General features: G+C 34.9%; 1 protein-coding gene across 1 annotated transcript in view; it reads right to left on the bottom strand.

Moving 5' to 3' along the window:
• Positions 1–862: 862 nt before the first annotated feature.
• ARHGAP5 (Rho GTPase activating protein 5) overlaps positions 863–24,154 on the bottom strand; it is a 45,297-nt gene continuing 22,005 nt past the window's right edge. The window contains exons 4-8 of the mRNA XM_058026166.1: positions 21,917–22,064; positions 10,010–10,087; positions 8,957–9,088; positions 7,310–7,415; positions 863–3,060 (exon numbers count right to left, since the gene is read on the bottom strand). Of these exons, the coding sequence (XP_057882149.1) occupies positions 2,730–3,060; positions 7,310–7,415; positions 8,957–9,088; positions 10,010–10,087; positions 21,917–22,064 (795 nt within the window). The 3' untranslated portion in view covers positions 863–2,729. The remainder of the gene's footprint in view (positions 3,061–7,309; positions 7,416–8,956; positions 9,089–10,009; positions 10,088–21,916; positions 22,065–24,154) is intronic.

The following is a 24,154-nucleotide window of genomic DNA, read 5'->3' as shown; positions in this document are numbered from 1 at the left end:
GTATGAGGAACTTGGATATAATAACATGCTTCCTCATTTTATAGCACTAATAAAAATAATAATTGAGAAAGCTCTATTAAAAATCTTTAATAACCACAGTTTAATTTCCTAGCATATTTTAAAAACTTTACTATGTGGGTGTATGTGCATGCATGTCTGCATAAACACACAAGCAGATAAAAAACTCCAAGTGTATATATTACACATACACACATGTCCACATTCCTGCACACAACAGTTCCATAATGCAAACAGTATGCAGGGACTCTTCCATGTGACAAGCAGGCACCACATGCCATGCTTTATTATTTCTCTATGTTTATCCAGTAAATATAATAACCCTTTCATATTTGGCTGAATGGAAGTGTTAAGATTCTTAAAAATAATGGTGATTTAGCCATTTAGCCACAACATCATACATAAAGAAATGGAACTGCAAATACTGCTGATCAGAAGTTCAACATGAAAGTTCATAATGAAATGGAATGTAAATTATTCTAAAAATTAGTATCCAAAGATTAGTTAAATATTATGGCAAAAACTTTGGAATTTATAGAAAATTTAAAATGCAATTCACATTACAAAGACTGGAGATGCTTTAGAGATGGAATTTTTAAATATGGATATGACTGGCATTTATTCTTAAGCTTACTTCTATTAGAAATAGACTTGTTTCCTGTACAGGTGATGCTTTGTCTACGCCATATACAGTAGAAAAATAAATTCTTTAGCAACCTAGAAATAGTTTATAAAACTCTTGAAGTTTCATTTTCTTTGCTAAACATGCCAAGATTATACTGAAAACTATAAATAAAAGCTAGATACACAACAGGTAAAGTAGAACAAGTTAGGAATACTACAATTTACAGGACAGACTTTATTGTACTATTCATTCCTGTGTGCTTTGCAGTAGGAATAGGGTTGACTTTTCTTTTTTGTTTGTTTTCTTAAAAAAGATAATTACTTGCAAGAATATAACACGATATCAAGATAATTTATAATATACATGTACTTCAAAGAGCAGCCAGGTTTATGGTATCTTAGTAATCTAGAATGATAATCCAAGTCAGTAGAAGTACAATACCTAGGACATAAGTGGGAAAGGCAATTTTTATTTTGGGAAAATGGAGCAAATCAATCTCTAAATATAAGCCTTAATTCTCAAAATCATCTATTCACTATAATACATACAAGACGATCTTAAATCTTGTTATAAGTGAAGATTACAACAGTGACCATCATGAAGCTTTGTTTTTAAACTACACAAAACATTCTAGCAGCTGAATGAGCCAAAACTTTCTTCTTTGCAGACCTAAAAAGGTACATTTTGAGCATGAAAGAAAAAAGCTGCTATGAAAAGTCTCACAGGTAGTGTTTATCTATGGTCTCCCCTTTGCTACAATTTGTAACCTTCTAATTTACCACTATCAAAATATTTAACCAAAAAGATTTGTTTAAATTAAGCAGCATTCTTTTACAGCAAAATTTGTACCAATATAAAAGTAAAATAAATGAAAAAAAGATAATTTAAAAATACGGTGAAAAAAAAAAAGTCATTTGAAATTTTAGTACAACATACCACAGGAAAAAATATGAATACAATTTTATGTGATTTTATATATACACACTCCAAAGAGGTTAATTGTCAGTACCCAAAGTATTTATTGCCATGTATTAGCAATGCATTTTTGTATATCTTTAGAGGGTCACATAAAAATAGATTTAAAGAATAGATTAATTGAAGTCCTAGATTAAAACATTGTTTGGTTTAGAGAATTTTACTACAACAAAAGTCATGTTTATGTATGAAAAGTTATATAACCTTATATGAAAATGTCATGAACTATTTTCTAAACACTACATGTATTCCCAAGAGGGAAAAATTAAAATATCTAAAATATATTAGATTAAGTTTACAAGACCATCAATGATCTTTTAAACATGCAGCTGTTTACAGAATTAACAGTTTTACAAAATGTTTAGTTCAGTAATGGAACATAAAGAAATAAGTAGGCAACATCAAAATTTTTGTACAATATTTGAAACTCACTTTTACAACAAGCATGTCCTTGGTATTGTGCTGTAAGAAATAATAAGCAAGTTCACCCACCCTTAAACTGTCCACAGGTTTACTTATATGTAAAGATGGATGGTGAGGGATCGTAAAATTCTCAACAGTGCATTTTGCATTCTTCCATAAACCACCCTAAGCATAAAGTCACATAAGTAGCCAGGAGATTACAAAATAAACTATAGCTGGGCTTTAGTTGTTTACACAGAATGCTTGAATGTGAATAAAATTGCCAAAAATAGCATGTTAAATAACAAAAACCAGCCATAAAGCAGGCTGTAAGCACTGAATGTTTCATAAATGTAATTTTTTTAAATCATTTAATTTCTATAGAAAAATTTTTATTCACAATATATTGTGACAAACCGTCACAGGAATGATATAGTGATTGCAATAAGGTATCATGCAGCAGCAGCTTTGTACTTTATAGCTATTTTTGCTTTTAAAAATTAAACCTCTCCAGTCATGCTTCTCACATAGTTTTTATCTGCAGCGTGTACAAATGAGGAACACAGTACGGGATATAACAAAAAAGATGTCCAATCAGCTGGATGGGAATTATTTTCCATAAATATGAAGTACATTACTGTATCCTGAAACATGCATGTCTATAGCTTGTCTCTACTGTCCAGCGCCAGGCTGCCTGCAATCACCATCTCTAAATAATGCCCAGAGGGTCTGCTGGTAACTGCGACTGGATCAGCTGGGGCTGCAGCGGGGGTGGCAGCTGCAGGGGTACCATGGGTTCCACCATCTGCACTGGGTTGGAAGGTGGTGGCTGACAGGCCACTGGGTTGGGTGCTTCTACAATCTCCCCGTTGTAAAAGAAAAACTGACATTGTTGAATGAAGGTCTCTATAACCGATTGGTGGATTTTGGTGGTGGAAAGAAACTCTCTGTTTTCAAAATCGGGTCTCATCAAAGTAGGCCAGAAACAAATCGATAAGTTATCAGCAGTCATATAGTTGGTCTTATATTGCTGACTAACCCTGAAATGAGAATGATACACACAGAGTGAGTTAAAACCAGTATGCAGTCAAGTAGAAATATTCTTGAATATTTTATGCGATTATGCAGAGGAAAATACAGAAACCATGTCATTTCCAGATTTGGATAGTTAACTAATATAAATCTGATTAAGCTTTTAACCAAGAAAAATTCAACATTCCACTAGTATTTTGAACTGACAATAATAAACAAACTGAAACAGGTTCTTCACTTATTATCTAAATTCATTATTGCAATACTATGACCAAACAAAAACCAAAAACCTTCAAAGGATAACAAACCATCCTGTTATCAAATTTATCATCTACAAGGAAATACCTACTCAGAAAAACAAAATCTTTTCCACAGCAATAGGCTAGAAAGGGCCAGGGTATTTTGTTTTCTAAAATATTCTGTATTCTAAACTGACATCACAATTTTATCTGAAAGCAATTAATGAGAGATCCATGAAAACTCGTGTGTTAGTACATCTGGCAAACACCTAAGGTCTGCATTCAGCTGGGAACGTGCATTTCCTATATTACAGTAGATATCGTGAAGGTAGCGGAGCTACAATTGTCATGTAGAAACTGGCAGAAAATAAAACTTCAGAAATGTGTCAGTTAGAATTTTGATGATTAACAAGAGCAGCCCACAAGAATTTCTGACAGCTGGCTGTAGTCCATAGACTAAAGAGCTGTGAAAGTCATAGTAAACACTAGAAGTAACACTATAAGAAAATATTTCCACTCATTTACAATGCATGTATAATGGTAAAGAAAAAGTATAAAAAATAGTGTGAAGATATACAAATACTGCCTCTCAATCTGTTTTGACTAAGTATCCAAATGTCCTTTGGACCAAACTATTTCTGAGTGGCAGTAAAATTCATAACCTCTTTGCTAAAAAACTTACATTTTAAATTTATTTACAGATCAAAGAATCAATGTAAGCTTCATTTTGCTTAGCATTAACATGCTGTACCCTCACAATCATCAGACTAAATAAAGGAAGTAATAGATGTGAGGAAAAAAAAAAGGAATTGCACCTTTTCCCCAAAAATGGTTCATTCACAACCAGATTAAACAAAAAGAACAATCAACTGCATCCCCTCCTGTGCTTCAACCTTACCTTTGTACTTTCTAAGAGTAAACAAAACCCTACCAAGCCTGTATGTTGGTCTCCTAACAAATTTTCTCTAACTATAGAATCTTCTTCTGTGTGCTCAGCTAGTGCTCATTTACCTTCCATGTTCACTCACGATTAAAAATGACATGCCTCTCTTGATCCCGCCCACTTCCTCCACTGCCAAGTCTCAGGAACTTCAGACTGTAAACCCTCTCTGATCAGACCTTAAAAGCTGCCCACTGGTATCTTCCCAGACCTCAGAAGCATATTATGCCATCGAGGTCCTTATGTAGGAAGGGTCTTGTTACCAAAGAACGTGTATAAAACACAACTAAGTATCAAAAAGCCCAATGTCAATACAACGCTATCTTGTTCTAAAAGCTCACTTCTGCTTACAGTTAATTAATTAATTACCTGAATACCACAATTACCTGAAATGCTCAGAAAGGTGTTTATAACACTAAAGAAAAATTCATCTCACTGTTTCCATTTATTAAATTCTCATACTGGTCTCATACTATGTGGATAATACTTGTATTTTTTTTGTTTCAACAACCAGGTCTTGTGCTTGTGGACACACCAAAATAATATAAATCACCAAGCATTACTAACTATACAACAATAGTACATATTTTACTGTAATTATGTAGGATGTAAAAACAAAGCATCTAAAACATTAACTTGTGATGAGAGCTCTTTCATCATGTAGAAGACTGCTTTACCTCATCAAATGAACAATTCATTTGGCAAACAACATTTCCATTTTAATTATATACCAGCAGTATCTTACCACAAATTAGTCTCTTAAAAATAAATACTGTCAAGAATTTAGCTACAAGTTGCCTTTAAGATTTTGTACACAGCTGTATCCACCTCTTTCTATATACACAATTGCTTACATCCCAGCAGATTTCTTGCTGAATGGAATGCAACTACCTGACACTGCAAATGAGACAAAAAATGACAGCTTTCTTTAAGAAAAGATCATTTTGTTACTAGCAACCTGCAATGTAAATCACACATCATTAATAGAGCGAGGACCAGACCAGAAAGTTCCATTTACATCACTTATGTTCTCCAGTAAATTCCATGATTAATATGTTTCATTTGTTTGTAGAGATTAGAATTACTCATGAATTTATAAAATTATGTTTACTTCTTGTACTTGCAGCAATCCAGGTACTTGACATTGTACATTCAGCTGTGTGTGCTACACCAATGACCAGATGAAGATTTTGACAGTTCCAAGACTGCCATTCTTCCACAAAAATTTCTATCAGGTTGATTAAGAAGTTTTTAGGTAAGTAATAACTGTGTCAAGTCTGAGATGTTTAGTTTTACTTTAAGATACTTGCAAGCACATCCTGAAGTTTTGTAATGTGGGGATCAGTTCACTGATATGGTTTTATCTATTTTAGGGCTGAATTTGTATTGGAGAAGAGTACAATAGAAAATTTGATCCAATTTCCCTGACAAGGAAAATGGACAACTTCATAAAGGTTAAGCAAGCTGAACATATGAAGGAGAGAAGTGTAAAAGTAGGCACCTAAATTCCAAAATCTTACACATTCTGTGAAAAGTGCAAATAGAGAGTACCTACATTCTCCCTGTTGACAAAGTAGGAAAGTTAAAGGTTCTTATTTCTACCCCTGTACTACAAGCTCATTTAGATCTTTACAAATACCTGCAAAAACACAAACACACAAACAGTAGTCCAGAACAATTAAATGTCATGAAAAGCTTATTATAGATGTGTTAATACACAAAATTGCTGGGCTGAAAAGTAACATTGCACAGAGAGACAAGTCAGTCCTGATGGACAACAAACTGAGCAGGAGTCAGCCAGGTGATGCTGTGGAAGGGCAGCCAACAGCACCCTAGGCTGCCTTAGGAGTGCTGCCAGCAGCTCTAGCGAGCTGATCCTTCCCCTCTTCTCAGCACTCCAAAGGCCACATCTGGAGCCTGGGTTCCAGCTCTGACTCTCCAGCACAACAGACACTGAAACACACTGGAGTGAGCCCAATGAAGGGACACTAGGAAGAAGATTATTAAGAGATCAAAGATCCCTCAGATGAGGAAAAGCTGAGAATGTTAAGATTGTTGAGCCAGGGGAAGTCTTATCATTGGTTATAAAGAAGATGAATTCAGACTCTTCTGAGTGGTGCTCAGTGACAGGACAAAAGGCAACAGACACAAACATCCACAGGAAATTACCTTAGCATAAGAAAACACTTATTATTGTAAGGATGAATGAGCACTGAAACACGCTGTTCTGAGAGATTGGAGTCTAACTTCTCGGAGATACCGAAAACCTAACTGGACACCATCCTGGCCAATCTGTTGCAACGGACTCTGTCAAAGCAATGGGGTTGAACAAAACACTCTCCAAAGATCCCTTATAACCTCAACAATAATATAGTTTTCTCTCATTCTGTGGATTTCAGAGAATAATTTCATTTTAGCTGAATAAGAAGCACAGGTAAGCTGCTCTTTTTCTCTCTTTTTTATGACAATATTCTAAACGTCAAGACGCAGATTATGATGTGATACACATCTATTAATACTATTTTTAAGTAAATACGGAAATAACTTTTTATATTTAAAAACATTAAATTTCATTCAAGAAGCAAAACTTAAGAAGCAAGTGTTGCCAATTTACTGTTACAGCTTTGTTCTACGTTTAACTATTCAGCACAGGGTTTGGGCTCCATATTGTAGATTTTGATTTAAGCTAGCCCTGTTTTGGCAGGAGGGGGAAAGAGGGAGAGGGGAAGAGGGTGTTTAAGCCAAATGATTCAAATTCCTTAAACCTAGATTAGTTTATAATGTTAATAGCTATTACTTCCTGGGGGAGAGGGTCTGTAATAGTTATAATTAGGTGCATAGTTATTATATCTATATCAAGCTTTTATTATGTACAGCATTCTTATAACTTTATAGTAGCAATGATGCCAAATAAATATATGTCAAAAATATGTGAGAAACAAACCTATAAGGCTTTAATAATCAACTGCAGCTCCTAATTTCTTTTTCCACATTTTCAATTCTAGTAGATAATTCATTGTTAAAAAGACAATCTTTTTGCAACTGTTACAACTTAAACAAAATTGAAAAATACTAAACCTGTTTAGATGTGTTATTATGTATCTGAAGACATCATAGTTCACTGGGTGGAATTTCTTCACAATCTCTTTTAGCTCGTGTAGCCGTTCTGTCTTATCCATGATTTCTATAGAAATAAGTGACATTTTCTGACACATCTAGAAAGACATACTGAATAAAGTGTTGCTAAATCTTTTTCCTAGTATAATGGTACAGGTAACCCACAGAGAAATATCAAGTGAGAAAATATTTAATAAAATTCCTATTTCCATAGAGTAGCTTTTTTATTATACAGTTTGTCCTGGTTACTCTAAGCACACTAATAAGTACACCCATTGCAAGTTTAACTAAGCACAAAAATATTTTTCTGAATTTTAGCAGAATTATTTATCGCTGTTCAGCAAATAATTACTTGACTAGCTTATTGCTGGCTTGTAGAATTACAATGTGACAGGGTCATTTCTTGTTAGAGTTCTCTCTGCTTGCAAAATGTCGTGACAAAGACATTCACATGAGGTTAGAATATCCTTAAAATTCACAGTTATTTGAATAATAAAAAATTACAGATAGGCCTGGTGCAGCTATTTTAAATATGCTGCCTAAAGAACAGAGATTCTTCACAGGCCCAAAGGACATTATTCGTGCTTCAAACAGGAAATAGCCAACAAGTAGGAAAGAAATGTGAAATAAACAATTTTATTTTAAAAAAACAGCAACTAATGCTGTGGATCCATACATTCTGCAGAATATGCTTCCAATCAATGATGATTCATATCATAAAAAGGAATATAAGTTCCCCTCTATTACCTGACTGCATTGCTAAAAAGAACTTTGATCTACCCTAATGCCATAGAAAAAATGTTAAATACAGTCCAGTATATCCCAAATATAAGTTTAGAGCAGTATTAATGGCATTTTAAAGCAGTAATTACACTTACATTCTAAGTTATTTTATGTTTTGACTGGAATTTAACTATTACACTTTTAAGAAAAGATAAAACCAAAGTGACTACATTAAACAAGCACAATGTGCCTGAAAAGCATAGCAGTAATACCAGAAATAGCTATTTACAGATATCACCAGAAAATACAAAATTTCTAATGGGCTATATATTAATCAAGCCCAGGCCCAAGCCTTAGGCTTACACCAGTGCTTCAACAGGAGACACTCATTTCAAAGACAGGAATACTATGCAATGTCTGAAAAATGTTGGTAAGGCAAAGGCAAACAACACTAAGCATTTTACAAGAGTTCCAAAAGAATTTGAAAAAAATCTAAGTTAATTAGAGAATTACCATAATATCCCATAGAGGTGTCTGATTTTTAAAGTCTACTTTGAATGTAAGAACTCATTAATTCAAGGGGTTTTTCCCATTAACAACTGCAAAGCTGCTCCAAAAGCTTTCATCATTTTTATCACTTAACAAGAAACTGAAAAAAGTAGATGTCTCCAAATCAAATTTTCTTATTTTGAAAAATAAGTGTATTACATTCCACTCATCATATATAGTTCTTCTAATTTTAAAGAATATTAAAAAATGTGTGTCTAAGGAATTTAAAAAACTATTCCATGCAGATAGTCCTTTCAACTTACAATGAAGTAAAAATTGCAATAAGGGCAATGGAAATAGCACAATTAAATCAAGAAAAGGTTGTTAATTGCTTACTTGATGTTTCTAACAACTCTTGATGCAAAGAGTAAGGAACTAATGGATCTGGCAGATCTGCAAAAAAAGCTTTCAGAGCCCCAGCCACAGCATTCACTGTTACTCCCATTGATTCTAGACTGATATTATGATCTGCAAAACAAAATTTAAAAAACAGCAGTGTAAGTAAAACCTACTGTTATCATTCCTTATAATACTTTATGAAGACAATTTATTCAAAACATTGAAAACTAAAATTTTGCTAAATGGTTATTAAATAAGGAAGGAAAAGGTGAACCTATTGAGAAGCTGCTATCACACCAACCCACAAAAAACCAAATATAAAAAAATCTGACAGCATTACAAAATAGTAGAAGATCGGAAAAATAAAGTTGTCTAATTCTCCATGAAGACTTGAATGATTTTGCATTTGTCATTAACTGGCTTCTGATTAATCTATTTTTCCCAGCAAGGAGTTATAAATTCTACTTCCCAAAACGCTGCTAAACAGCAAAGCATAAAGAAATAGCACATTTATGTTCCATAACACCTAGGAGATATTCTACAATTTTTCACAGATTCAACTTCATGATTAACATTCAAGAACTTTTAATAAATATTTTCATTTTAAAATATAAACACATCAAAGTGAACAGTCTAAACTACCAATCACATTTCATTATATTCTACAATGACAAAGGCTGTATTAGAAATTATTCAGACTTAACTGTTAATGCATGTTATTCAAGACAGTTTTCACTAAAGAATTACTGTTTGTGGGGCATAAGAAGCAGGAGTGAATGCCTTAATACCTAGGGCTGATGAGCTGTTAACACAAGGAGCAGCTAAGACTGCACTTCAACTCTTTCAAACCTTCAAATACCAGCTAGATAGTATTTTAACAGTCTTGAAGCAAACGACAAGATTCCCCTCCTATCCTTGGAGCTTCACTAGTAATATCCTGGACTACACCAATACAACCCACCAGACCATTAAGGACACATATTGCACTGTGATAAATCCTTGGAGAATTCATGCTCTGTTTTAGGTTTAAATAATAAAATCTCTGATTACCTTGATCAAATTGTTTTTGAATGTTGTCTTGATCTGTTTTATTCCCACTAACACGGTACAGGCCTTCAGTACATAATCCTTAGAAGAGGAGAAAAAACAAATATTAAAAAGCAAGTTTATATACTATAAAGCAAAGCAGAACCAGTTATAACTACAAATTCAGAAATCAAAAGCAGGAATGCATTTCTTAAGTGCCTAAAAAGTTAACACATAAACCATTATAGCAATATAGGAATACCAAAACACAAACTGTCAGTTGTCTATTGAGTCCATCATTCCATTTAACATGAATCAGAGGATATTACATTGGACAATAACAAGATTCTGATGCAGATATTTGTTGAATAATGTAGCCAAAATTATTCTCTTACTGATCTCTATTAGACTGTTGTTATTTGCACCATTTTTTTAATAATCAAAAAGCTAAATTCTGTGGTACCCCAACACGTATGTTTTTAAAAACTGTCTTCACAGTTTGGGCTTAACAATTTATTATGGCAAGCAACAACACACTAAAAATACTCTGCAGGGTAAAAAAGACCCAGGCATTTGTAACTGAATCCTGATCTTTTAATTTCATGGTGTAACACACTCCTTTATATGACAAGAACTTAATCTTCCAACATGCTTTTCCTTTTACCATTTATATTTTATAAACTTTGAATCCATTTCTCCTCACTTCTTATCTAAGGTAAATTATCCCATCATTTACAAGTCTTTCTTTAAGGGGTGGGGGAAAAGGAGAAAGGTGTTAGGAAGCAGATGTTTCCCAAGCTTCTATTATTACTTTGTTTTACCACACACTACAGAGTCATCATAATTCCACCAGACTTTCAAGGTAAGCATTGAACAGTCCACCTTAGTTATGTGTGCACACACACACACACTCTCCACTCCAATGATTATGCTTCCTACCACATTGCTGTCTTTTTTTCCCCACAGCTACTCACAGAATGAAAGAGACCATCCTGATAAACACACCATTACCAAAGATATTTTTGTTTTTTAATTTAGAACCTATTGAGCAATATAAACAATTTCTAGTTCCTTAATTCAAGTTACCTTTATGGGTGCAAAATTACCTATATACTAGATCTTGTTAACACTACATTACATACATGAGTTTATTAAAAATTCACTAGTCTCAAAGTTTTATGAAATCTCTTGGCTTTTTGCCATCGTAGGCCAATAACTGAATGCATTTTAGATCATCAGATCAATACTTAACTGTTCTGTCACTGCAATCCACTGAAGGTGTCTTTTAAGTTACCAAGAAACATTAAGAATCCTATGAAAATGTTCAAAGTACAAAAAATCACTTGGCTGGTTCATACAGCTGGGATATTTTTAACAATTTCACATGACTCTTCTCACTCCTAATTTCCTCCTTGATGTCTCAACAACTCAACATGTCTCTTCACTGGCTGCATCAAGGCTTATTTAGTAAGCATTTCTTCTATAAACTCACATGTCCATCATTTAGCTTTCCAATTCAATGGCCAAGTGTTTCCTCTTGCAAATAAACACCTGAACAGTCCTTTCAAAAAACCTGAGCCTTGTCCACTGATACCCTGAACACTACTAAAAAGTAGAATTTGGTGGCACAGAACAAAAAGTGGTTTCAATGATTCAGTGACTTCCACATTTTGAAAGGAGTTTCAAACCTGCCTTCAAAAAAAAATCCCAAATGTGTCACATGTGATCACAGCCAGAAACACTTTACACTCTTCTTCCAAAAGCTGTAAATAATACAAAAGACCACTGGTAGATGAGAATAAGCTATGATCAAGATTCTCTTTGTCTAGTATGAGAGAATTCTCTGTTGGAGACCCTACAACTGCAGGACAGTCTTTGTTTTATCCAACTACTATTCACTATCTTTCAGCACAAAGGAAACTGCATGTGCTGCAATAGCATCTCTGAGAAGTCTGACCCAGTCACTGTCTAGTAGGAGTTTATACATCTCAAATACTTGAACTGGCTGCTTTGGAGACACATGCTCTAGTGTGCTATCTGCACTACAGTTCTAAGAAACAAAGAAAGACAATTTACAGTACTTCAGAAAATCTTCAGGTTAAATAAGGAGATGCCTACTGAATTTAAAGGCATCTTCCAAAAATAATGAAGTGCTGCAATTCTGGATTAAGCTACTAAATTTGTCTTCTGAATTCCTCAAGGAAAAATTTTTCTTGATTGTGGATGTTCTAGAAAGTCATGCTTCATGAAATGGTTGGTCAATTGTCATGACACTAAGGCACGGAAGGAGACAATTTAATCTGTGTGCAAGCACAAAGCTAGAAGTGTGAAGGTATTATTTCAGTAAAGTTCCAATTCTCTGTTGCTTTCTATTACACAACCACGTCTCTCAAATGCTTCTTACACCAAGATCTTCCATCAAGTATCAGACATTCTAGTTCACTAGTTTTAGCTTTTAAACTCCTTGTATATCTATAGTACGTATCTAAAATAAAAGAGGGAGAGATAGAGAGCCTTCAACATGTCTTTTTTTCTGACAGTTTTTTAAAATTTTGGTTCCTTCATCTGCATCCTTTTGATTTTCCATAACTTTTTTCTATGTTCTCACTCTGTTTGTGTTCTGGTCCAGTTGTCATTTTCAACATATCCTTACCAAACATAATTGCTGCTGCAATATTCTATATCACAACAATATGATTTATTTGCTTCTCTGTCCTGCTAGTTTTACAACACCTCTAGGTTTAAATAACTAGATCCTTCTTACGTGACATCACAATAATCTATTTCAAGACAGTGCACATCCTCTTTGCCTAGGCTACTCTTTTCTCAAAGTATCTCATAGTGCCTAATAAATTCTCTTGCACCTTCTTTTGTGATGCCAGTTGTGACCAGGGCTCCATCCCATCTCACTGGAACTTCACCACATGGGGTTCAAAGCATTTCAGAGAAAACAACAAGGTGGATCTGCACCTATATGCATAATCAGTCTGCAGGACACTTCTATTTTTAGGCCCCAACATATTTTCACAACTCTTGGTTTCTCCACAGAACATACTTCAGCATAAAGGAAGATCAAAGTCTACCTGGCACAATATTCATTTTCCATATCATATACTACACCATGCAGTATATGCTTGAGGAGAGTAAAAAGGGCAAGAGAGAAAAAAAAAACTACCAGCAATATTTTTGTGGTATATGCTCCCAGCTTTCTGTAGATGGTGGCTTACATAGGCTTTTGCATAAGGTGTTGTAAGAGCCATCTGGGGATTTATCCTTCACTAATTCACTCCAACTCCTTCAAGTTATGTACTTGTGGTCTTCACATCACAGTGAATGCAGTTTTGGCATTCCAGAATGTACATTATGAAAGCACACAGAGTTTATGCTCAGTACCTGAAGTTGGCATAATTTTTTTCACTCAACAAGAAGCAGTAACTTCTCTACATCTTCCCAGCATCGGTTTTGTAAATTTATGTAATTGCTCCTCCTGAGAAATGTTCTAAGCTAATCAATTTCGTGCATCTTTATCCAAGAGTTACAATTACTCCCATATGTATTATCTTTTCCAATTCTTTCCTGTTCTGAGAAAGGCTGAACCAAATTGCAACCAGTATCAAAACTGTGTATATAGCACCACATTATGTAATAGCATGATTTTTCTCCCTCCAGAACATTTATCTTTTTTTTTTCTTGCTTGACAGCAAGTACAGAAAGTTTAAGTTTTCAGAGCGCTGTCTATGATGATTTCAAAGTCTTTTCCCAAGTGACAACAGCTATACTAACATTTAGACTGCTGAAAAGTCATAGAGTGTCTGCTAACAACATCCACAGCCAGGTTCCTATCATGTTCAGTCTGTGTTTCTGAATACATGCCACAATCACAGTAAGTCCAACTCTCCCAGTTCAATTCCTTCCCCTACAGTGGCCAATGGAACTTCTCAGGACTCATTCTCCACTACAACAGGTGAGACTATCATTCCCACACTTAGGTTTGTAAATTCGGTGATCTGTGTATTTCTCTAATTTTATTCCACAGATTGATCTGGTGTACCTCTTTTCAACTCCCATGCTACAACACAAGACTACAAGAATTGCCAATTTACTGATCCAAACAGTAATTTCTATGTACACCTAGAATGTATATAATTACTGAGCAAAGAAGCCAATCTCTAAGTAAGAATCTCACACTCACTTTACTTACATAAAACACATTTAATGTGTCCTCATCAACACTGACATTTAAAGTCCCATGACATTCAATTCACACACTGAAAACCAGAACCAAAAATAAGTGTTTTATTGCTTCTTGTAATAAAATAATTTATAGCATATTGAAATGTTCAATAAACAATAAGCAGTGGAAGAAATAAGCAGTACTTCTAGAAAGACCCTTATAATAGGAAGCTCTCCAAAGCTGAATTAACATTACTATAATTTACACTAACTGATTATTAAACCCGGTCTCAATCATTTCATGAAGCGTCACTCAAGCCCATATTTTAAGGCCTACCCATTTCAAAGAAAGAATACAAGACTACAATTAATATGAGACCGTGAAAATGCCTGGGAGAAGGTAGGTGCATTCTTTGCTACACTAAAAATGGGTGACAACAGAAGCATTGTAGTTTTCCAGGCATATAGCTCTTTGGTCACTTTGGGTCTGGGGAATGCTGAGGGAGTAAGTGGAGCAGGGTAACTATCATGCATACCCTGGCACCTTGGTCCTACCTGAGTTGTTTACGAATTCTTTACATAATTCTCATTATGTTTCCTTTGAACAGATACCTCATTAGCAATACAACTCAAACACACAACATGTGTTTTATGAGTATTTCAAAACATATTTGTTTACAGTTTTCAGTGATTCTCTCGCACTACTAAATTAATGCATGTGCTCCTCCCTTGTCTGGTAGTCAGTCTTCCATTAGGAGAAATGACTGATGCCTGTTTTACCCTCTTGAGTTTGTTTCCTCTCTGTTGATTAATTCCAAAGTTACAAACACAGACTGGTGTACAGTCTCCTAACTACTGAAATCTATTCTATGCCAATTTTGAAGTGATCACAGAAGGAATTCTCAGGAGATCATCTAGTGCAACCTTCTGCTCAAATAACAGTCAACACTGAAATCAGATTTGGGTGCTTATCTAAACTTCCCTTTAATATCTCCAATTTACCCCACAATCTCTCTGGATAACCTGAACCAGTGTTTTAATAAACTTCAGAGCAAAAGTATTCTCTTTCTTTCTACTCAGAACCTCCTGTGTTAATGACATTGTACAGTTCTTTAGCCTGGCTGCACCTTTTCAGTAATCTCTTCATAGGTATGGGAAGCCTCCTCTGGTACCTCCTCAGCCTCTTCCTCTCCAAGGTGAATAAACCCATATAATATTAGCAACTCCAGCCCCTGACCCCCTTTTGCTAGACTCAAGTTTGTCAACACCCTTCTTGCAGTATTTCAGATGACGTCCAACAAGTGAGTGTAGAGCAAAAATTAGTACCTGCTTCTACTGCTGTAGTGCCTGCCCCTTCTAGTGGGAAAATCCAATACAGAAGGCATGATCAGCCTATTCTCAACCACAACATCCTTTTCATTAGCACTGACATGGACCCAGTCAAGTGCTCAGCATCTACTACTGCAGGGGTTTAGTCCTTGCAGTTCTAGTTGAATGGCCTGGCTTTGTCCTCACTGAATTCCTTCAGGTTCCTACTACCCCATTCCTCCAGCTTGTCTATGTTCCCTTCAGCAGAAGCCCTGGTCTTAAATACATTAACCACACCATCCACTCTGGAATCACTCTCCAACCTAATGAAAGTACCAAATGTATTGTAGAGCCATTTAAACCAGAATCACAAGTAGGAGTCATGGCCTGTGTGCGTTTTTTGCTAAACATAAAGCTTCATGGGCAGTTGAGTCAACTTCACTGAACAGTACGACTGAAAACAATGGTCTCACTCCCCCCTCACCAATCACTCCCTCCTTGCTCCTGCTCCCTGCCCTGCACTTGTTTTGGCACATGTTTGACTCTTAACTTAGCAGCTGTAATACTACATAGCAGAACTTTTACCATTTTTGCTGATACAGCTTTTCAGAACAGTGAATTCCACTGATTCAAAGACATCTGAAAAGTGTCCAAAACTAAAAGTGATAAAAACTCATACACCAGGCCAAGAGGGTGTCCAGGTCTGTTCTCTCTGCCCAACACAACAGGTTCCTAAAACCCCCCAGCTCTCCCAAGCCCCTTGAGTAAAAGGGGAGGCAATCAATCTTTAATTTCTCAATTTTCCAGCTACTAGGAATATATCTCAATGATGTACCTGACTTCTTTACCACAACAAGCACTGCTGACTCATTTTCTTTGCCTATTTCTACCAAACCTCATTCTCTGGAGACAAACTTTGCCTTATCTATACTGTCAATGTAAAAATCTAGCCTCGCAGGATATTCAGCATAAAAGACCATGGTGCAAGCTAGGTTTGAAGGAAATTTGAAGAAGGCAATATTCTTTTACTTGAATTACCTCCAAAACTGTAAATTTCCCAGCATTACAAAAATAGTCTCAATATCAAAAGCAGCAATTATTGTACGTATCCCAAGTACACAATTTTTAATTTCTCTTAGAGCTCTCCATAGGAACCATGTGAGATAGCAACATTTAGCTCTGTCAAATTCCTTCCCACATCTTTATTCCACTCCTTGTCTCACAACTGAGTAACTGAATTATTAAAACACAAATTATTATAATAAGCATCTCTTTGCTAAATTATTTAATGTACAATTACCACTCCATTAATGTTACAAGTTTTCTATGAAGTATGGAATCTAAAATTTATAATCTGGTCAATGAAGTACATGGATAGCAATATTCTATAAAAATTAAAAACATTTGAAAGCTCAGAGGAAAAAAAAACATTAAAATATTGATATTAAAGTTGAATATCGTCAAGAACTGTATGTACTCAATGGCAAAACTACTAGTATTTGCAACGTTAATTTGATGTCTCCTTCCTTGGTAAAACAGAATGAAATATAATCTATGTCAAACTTCACACCAATGCATGAACAAATACAAAAAGTAAACCCAAAACACAAAAAATTACTAAAGTAAAAAAAAAAAAACCTGACACACTAAGAGTATCAGTTAGCATTAGTCATCTTACCTGAATTATTTTAAGTACGGGAAAACTTAAAAATCAATAACAGTAGGTGTTGACTAGTACACAAACAGTCCATGGAATAGCTCATCACTAAACCTGAAGTGTGTGTAACAGCATAAAAACATTACCAACAAAACACTCAAGCTACAAAGTTGGTATAAATATGTACACTTTTCACACTTAAAATTGGACATTCAATAAATATTTTTTCCATTACACTGCAAAACAAAATTCAAACCATATCAACATTTTGTTGAAGACATTAAATCACCCTCCAGAAATCTGTTCCTCTCTGTCAAACTACTGAATATCTACCTTATTCTCTCCATGATAGTTCTTAGAGAAATACAGAACTCATGCAATTCATACAGCATACAGAATTGAGATACTTTTTGAAGTAACACATATTTTGAAAAAAGGTAACGGTCTACATTGGATTTTCTTATTTAAAAACAGCAGGTAATATTTTTTTCTAGTATACCTTAGCATAGCACCATTACTTGTATATAAAAGCAGCCACTGCAATTTTCTTAAAAATCAAAGTTTCCCTGCTAAGTACCTTTCCATAAACCCGGTTTACCAAAAACCAATATCTTTTAAAAATTCATTTCAAATGATGCAACCAAATGAAGTTCTCTTCATCAGGAGAAAGCAAAAAGCCGACCAGAACACCTATACAATCAAAATACTCTTTTGGAAGCTCATAACCAAAAATAGCTACCAATGAGAGTCAATTCAAATAGTTGTCCTCATGGGCAAGTTACAAACCAATTTGCAAAGGATGTGACAGAGGTAAAAGCACACAAATATCATACATGTTACTAGTGACAGGAAAGTGCTCAAATAGTCTGTAAAAGGTTACAGATAAGACCGCAATATGTTAACCAAAAATCAAGTTTTTTGAAAACATTATATATTTATACCAAGACATTGAGTGAAAAACTTGGTAATTCATCATTAGCAAGTTATTTACTTGAAAGGAAAAAAAAAATCTTTTTATCATATTGTTCAGTGAACCAAGAAAGAGCTCTGACAACCAACCAAAATATTACTCATCCTGCTATAATTACAATGAATTCAAAAATTAAAGGCTTGGACAGAAAAAAGGCTTTCCTATAATTGTGGACAATGTAAAAACACAGAAGCAAAGCTTGTTTACAATATTTAGCAAATCTTTCCTCCTTTCTTATCCAGAAGTGACAGTAGTATAAAATTTAAAATGTTCTCACATGGTATTGTGATTTGTTTTTAATCAATAGATTCCAACAAAACCAAGCATTATGTGCTCTTGCTGCTTCACACTCCCAGCAGCAGTGACAGTGCAGGTGGCTGTGAAATGGAGGTTCTAACACACATTTACAGCTTACCAGCCTCACATCTACTCAGGCATTGACCTGAGTTAACTTTAAGCCTCCCAGTTTCTGCTTCCAATACTACCAAAAAGATTACAAGGGGATTCAAGCTCTGTGCTAATGTTTCAAGAACTAATTGGTTGGCTCCATAAAGTTATACCAGTTTAGAATAAAGCTTTTTGTTGAAAAATACTAAAGAGGAAGAGAGACAATGACCCTCACTTATATGAACAGACTTAGGTTCTGTTCCTTATCTTTACCAGATCACCCTTTACCTTGACAGGAACAATATGGCTCCTTCAGAAGAAAAAAAATCTGTTGATTTATAAAAGGCTAGAAAATTAAGCTCCTGAATTTTCTTAGGTTTTTCCAAACTGTCCCTCTTCTACCGACACACATTTTTTTTTGGTGAGGATGTTTCCAGAACATTGTGGTAAAACAAAAATCTGATGGTACTTTCTGCATGGGCTCAATTCTTTAAGGTTTATGGTGGAGCAAGAATCTTCAAAAACACTTCAACATACTATGGTCTCATCCAGGCATTTGAAATAGAGGAAACTGTTCTTCACTGTGTACTTTCTAGCCTCAGTCAAAATTTAGATGAGAGGGTACAAAGCATTGCCTTGTATAATTCCATGAGACAGAAACAGGAAACATTAAAAATTAAGATTAGCCTTTCAAATCGAGATTAATCACAAATTCAGCCACAATCTCAATTACATGGGAAGGAGCTGAACCCCGTGGAAGTACCTGATGAGGAAACACTAAACAATTATATCCTCTGTAAGAGAAATAACCAGATTAGCTGAGTTGGAAAAGACTGCACTTCTTGATTAGGAAGACAGTGCTAATAAACACTGGTATTCAGTGCAGTTGACACTGACAGCAGACTGACTGCTATGAGACAGACGAGTGCTGAATGACTCCCCAGGGCCAAGCAGCTTTATCACACAGGAATGGTGCCACTCTCAACTCCAGCTGCAGCCAGTAGCCCCTGACTTGCCTTGTGCGGGCTGATAATCCCCACCACCATATTTGTAGAACTTTCTCAGACAGTCACAAAGTCAATGATGCGACCGTATATCAGTACAGGATCTGAAGGCAATGCAAGTGAACATTCTTTTCTCTCAAAGGCAACAAATACATTCTATGAGAACCCGGCTTGAAACTCAAATACCTACAGCATATTAATTCAATATAAAAATAATACACACCAGAAATAAAACTCTCACAGCCAAGTATGGAAGTTGAAAACAACACCAAAACTACTTACACGCAATGCAGAGTAGAAAAAAAAGAGGAGAAAGAAAATTCTAGTACAGATCAAAATCAGAGGTTTTGTCCTACGTGTTTAACAGAACTAGGAAGACAACTAGGGGCATCATGTTAGTCGGGCTGACATTCATGGCCAGAATTAAAACTCTCCAGGTGTACAGCAGTATTCCAGGATGAGCTAACATAACACAGCCAACGGAAAAGTTGTGCCTTCTGAAGGGACCCTACATTTTGAACACATAGCAGCTTAACCCAACATCTTATTTTCCCAAGACAGGTCACGAGAAGAGAACAGACGTACAAAATGTTTTGGCTGTTTGCATGGTTTGATGATTACAATGAAAAAAGGGAACAAATAATGTTCTCACACTATTATAATTTTCCCTCTTGCCCCACAAGCTGGTGAAAATTCTTTGGGAGAAGTACTTTTTTTTTTGAAAGTTCTTCAAAAGGCAACAATATTTTTAAGCAAATAAACTTCTAGAACTGGACTTAGAAGAATACTTTCATTGTTTGAAAGTATTCTTAAAAAGTGGAACATGTTCAAACTAAGTTATTGCTAGATTCTACAAACTCTTGAAATTAAATACCAGTCAATATCTGTTTTATACAGCTATGCATAGTAGCTGTATATAGCCACTTTTAAAGAACACCAGTGTCAGTGACTCACCTATAAATGATGCTAGTTTGACTTGGGTTGGGGCCTTTTTTGCTACAAAAACCAGCAAACACAACACATATATATATATATATATTCCTCCTTTCCCATTTTTAACTGGATGAGGTGGAAAAAGCAAAAGTAGGAGGGCAGAAAATACAGCTCTTACCTTTAATGCATAGAAAGTAAAGGTTAAAGACAGATCTGTACTAATACCTCTGACTCCAAAGAGATCGGTGCCTGAGGTTTCACCTAATTTCTTTATTGCAATAATGCAGTATGTCAGTATTCAAAAACAGCTATGAAGCTTACCACGTGTGGTAGTTATTTTAGAAACACTATTCTTACAGATGGCAACAAAACTGAAATTTACTGTAAGAAAGAAAACCCTTTAGATTTTTTTCTTGCTAAAACTGCTACTCTCATCTTACAGTCAAAATTGTATTAGAGATATAAACAAATTTGGAAAAAAGATGCTGTTTTACTTTGCAATAAACAATATTCTCATTCCAGACACACATCTAAAGATGGTCCTGCACATGCTTCAGTTCAGTCTCACTGTCACTTACTTCAAATACAGCAATATAGGACTTAGAAAACTTCAGAGCAAGCAGGATCTATACACTAGCTGAAAACTAGTGCTCACAATCTTTAAAAACAAGCAAACAAACAAACAAAAAAAACCCCAAAACCCCAAACAAAACCCAACCACGGATACTCCCAAACCTCAAAACAAGTCCCCACTCCTAACTGTAGTCTTCTGTTTGACCAGCAAAATCGTCCTACTTGCCCCATGGTCACACACTAAATAGGCTGAAAGCAGGGACAAGCACAACCATAAAGCCAGGGAGACAAGAGAGAGAGAAAACCATACTGTGAAATTTCACCCTAGTGTAAACACATATATATGTTAATATTTCACATTAAACTGGGAAATTACATCTTCAATAGATTAACATTTTTCATGGAGTATTACACAGTATTTAGAAAATAAGTGTTTCTGTCTCTGCAACAAGTTAAAATGCAAAATCAGGTTTACCTTCAAAATCAAAAAAGCAAGCAGACTAAAGATACTAAGTCAGAAACCATTTCAAACACCTGTTTTCTGTAACTGCAAAAGTCAGATTTCAGAGCTTTTAAATACATTAAATAAAACACAGTGGCAACAGTAAGACATGTAAGACTGGACTGCCATGGGGTTAAAAGTCATTTGGCACCAGAAAGTGATGTAAGTTTTATTAATTACAGGGAACATGTTAAACCTCAGACATTTGTCAAAAGGTATTAAAATATTTGTATAAATAAAGTCAAAAAACCATCACATATTACACATAAAATTTAGAAAACACATCCTACTTTTAAAATGCACCTAGCCCACAATTATTTATTTCTAGGATAAAATTCTAAAAGTACTTTAAAACAGAAAATGAGAGGTATTACTCATTATGCAAAATGGGAAAGTCTTTCCTCTAACAGTCCTCCTATCTTACCTGTATCTTCAATGAATTGCACACATTTTTCAACAAACAGAGGTATGGGTTTCTCAGGTGTAACCAAATCCTGTAGGGGCATCCCAAAGTAATTACTTTCCCAGTTTCTACGGATTGGAGGATTGAATGTCTTAGTTTTCTTTTTCGGCTACAATAAAACAGAGTTATTTAAGTAATATTCAAGCAAAATTTTAACCAACTCATATTTCAATCAGTCAGTAAACACAACCATATCATACATCTATCAGACATTAAAATTCCTCTACAGCAAACTGAACGAATAAAAATTAAATGTACTTTTAAAATTACAAAGTACTTAACTATAAAGTAATTATACATTAGATAAAAAGCACTAAACTTCCATAAGTTTTGATCCTTTTTGCATTACCTTAGGAACAGGATTAACCAATATATCAGTAACTGAAAGTATTACAGGAAGAGAAGTAAAGACAGCACTTGTTTAGAGTGCTGTGATTTGTTTAGAGTCTTTCAGCAGTGCTCACAGGAACCACATCTGAACCACACCTCTTCAGAAATTGCAAGGGTAAAACTCCGGTGTCATTCACCAAAACAAAGTTGGTGTCTTCTGCACATACCTAAAGATACTAAATAATCTTTATATTGCAACTACACAAGAAACACGATCATGGAGAACAACTAACGAGCAATAAAGCCTTGAAGCTGAAGTTTCAGCACTCACACTAAGCATGAATGCTTTGTCACAGGCACAGGATTTTAGCCAAAAGGAGGTTTCTACACAACCAAAGCTAAGATGGTGAGTTTGATACAGAATTTTCCCGGTTTTATTTTCTTTTCCACTGAGAAGGACTTTTATCAGTGGAATTGATAAATCAGCTTTGGATGACTACAAGAATTGTATTGTATCAGATATCGTAATTCATGCCTGAATAGTGATGAAAATATACATTACATCAAAAGTATTTATTTAGGCAGCATCCAGTTCAGATGGGCAACAGCTGAAAGGGCCAAGCTGAAGCTAAACATGTAAAACTCAGTGAAAACATCTTTGTCAAATGATAATGTCAGATCATTTCAGATACATATATGAGGGCAGAAAAGAAAGGAAAAACAATTCAATTTCTTTTTCCCAAGGTGTTCAGTACACATCACCACCACCACAGAATAAACAAAGCAAGATATACTCAAGACTGTATAGCTAAGATCAACAAGACAGAAAAGGCTCTGTGTGTCTCTTGGAAAGCAGTTGGGTAAATGGAATTATAAGCTAAGACTCTACCGAAATTTATGAAAATTACAAATATTATCTGCATTGAATACCTGGAAATGGTATGAAATATTGGACACAGCTACAAAATTAGAGTAAAGAATGCTCTTTTCTAATAGTTGGCCTGCTTTTAGAAGACAGGTTGCAAGGGAATGCCATATCATATTTGGTATTATGCACACAGAAATGCAAAAGGTTTCTCAGATGAACTCTTTACCTGAATACAGTTTAATCCCTAATTTGAAAAGTGAGATTTTTTTTCTAAAGAACTTAATGAAGCATAAAGAATGAAAGAATAAAGAGAAAAAGGAAAGAGAAAACCCCAACCCTGACATCCTCTGCAAACTGGTCTAAATGCAGAGTAGAAGAGATGACCACTGCAAAACTATTCCAAAATCATGAAACTACAATTTCACCAGACAGTTACAACAGTAAATTTATCAGCTATTTCTCATTATCTATCATTATGTATTTTGCATCTCTCCTGTCCAATATTTATTAAAATACCTCTCTCTCATTATTTTCCTTTCTTTTAGGGTGTGTGAGTGCATAAACTCTCCAGTGACAGCATCAATCAAATCCTCCCACAAATAACACTAGCTACATGATCTTCAAAAGCGATACTTCTGCAAATCAAAAGTAAAATTTTAAGGCTTTAAGAAAAAACAACATGTTCTTTCCTGATTTTAGACTTCCATACTTTCCTAAGTCTAGATTGCTTAAGTGGAAAACTTGTTCTGAACAAAAAGGTGTTCTGTGCTAAAGACCTGATTTTGCCTAAAGACCAACTGACTTCAAGGAAAAAAATATGGGGTCTTACTGCTAATACAAGTAAGTCTCAGTGAAAGCTCTTCTTTAATCCCTGTTCCCACTCTGAGAAAACAGCATTTTTTCTGATCCATCAGACATAGAATGGAACTTTTAGATTTGCTAGTTAAGACAATGACTACCATAATTTTTTCTGTGTAAAATTAACTTTTAAAAATCTCTAC

The sequence above is a fragment of the Melospiza georgiana genome, chromosome 6 (assembly GCF_028018845.1).
Source record: "Melospiza georgiana isolate bMelGeo1 chromosome 6, bMelGeo1.pri, whole genome shotgun sequence".
NCBI classification, from domain to species: Eukaryota; Metazoa; Chordata; class Aves; order Passeriformes; family Passerellidae; genus Melospiza; species Melospiza georgiana.
This window is presented reverse-complemented; position numbering and strand designations above follow the sequence as displayed.